General features: G+C 31.5%; 1 protein-coding gene across 1 annotated transcript; it reads left to right on the top strand.

Annotated features, from left to right (window-relative positions):
• Positions 1–7: 7 nt before the first annotated feature.
• LOC134246796 (ankyrin repeat domain-containing protein 1-like) lies at positions 8–361 on the top strand. Its single transcript, XM_062729151.1, has one exon. It carries the CDS (start codon positions 8–10, stop codon positions 359–361), a length of 354 nt encoding a protein of 117 aa, XP_062585135.1.
• The last annotated feature ends 321 nt before the right edge of the window (positions 362–682 follow it).

Here is a 682-nt window from a genome sequence, read left to right as displayed (position 1 = left end):
TGGTAAAATGGAGATGTGTGAGTATTTGGTCAATCAGTTTTCTGAGTTAATAAAAATCAGGGACAATAGAGGATGGACAGTGTTACATTCAGCTTGCAGTGGCGGGAGTGTAGACATAGTTTCTTTTCTATTGAACAAAGGATTGGACATCAATGCGTTGTCAAATATTGTTGAAAGTGTATTACATATTGCTTGTCTGAATAGTAAACATGATGTTTGTAGGTATTTATCAACAAGTTACCCGGACTTGTTAGCAGTAAAAGATAATCAAGGTAAATCAGTTATAGATATTGCCGCTGAGCATGGTGACATAAACATGATTCATATTTTGAGAGAATGCTGCTATTTGGAACCTTGTTAAATTTTCATCAATTCTGTATTGTCATGAAAGAAATGCTGAGATACATCCATAAAAATATATTTCATAAAATTTAATGATAAAATGCGTTAAAGTTGATTACACTTACATTAAAATGCGATTTTTCCCCTGTATCCATGTATAAAAAAGAAGAAGAAAATCATAGACGAAGATAGCGAATAGTGATCAACCTTATAAAATCCATTATACATATATAATCGAGAAAATTTCACGAACATGTCTGAAATCTCCAAAGGTAAGACCAGATTTCTAAGTAAATGAAAAGTTTAAAATATTGCCAATTTTGTTGCAATTGTGTTATGC

Source organism: Saccostrea cucullata, unplaced genomic scaffold, assembly GCF_032062105.1.
Source record: "Saccostrea cucullata isolate Sc308-1 unplaced genomic scaffold, CSIRO_AGI_Scuc_v1 ctg21184, whole genome shotgun sequence".
In the NCBI taxonomy this organism is placed as follows: domain Eukaryota; kingdom Metazoa; phylum Mollusca; class Bivalvia; order Ostreida; family Ostreidae; genus Saccostrea; species Saccostrea cuccullata.
This window is presented reverse-complemented; position numbering and strand designations above follow the sequence as displayed.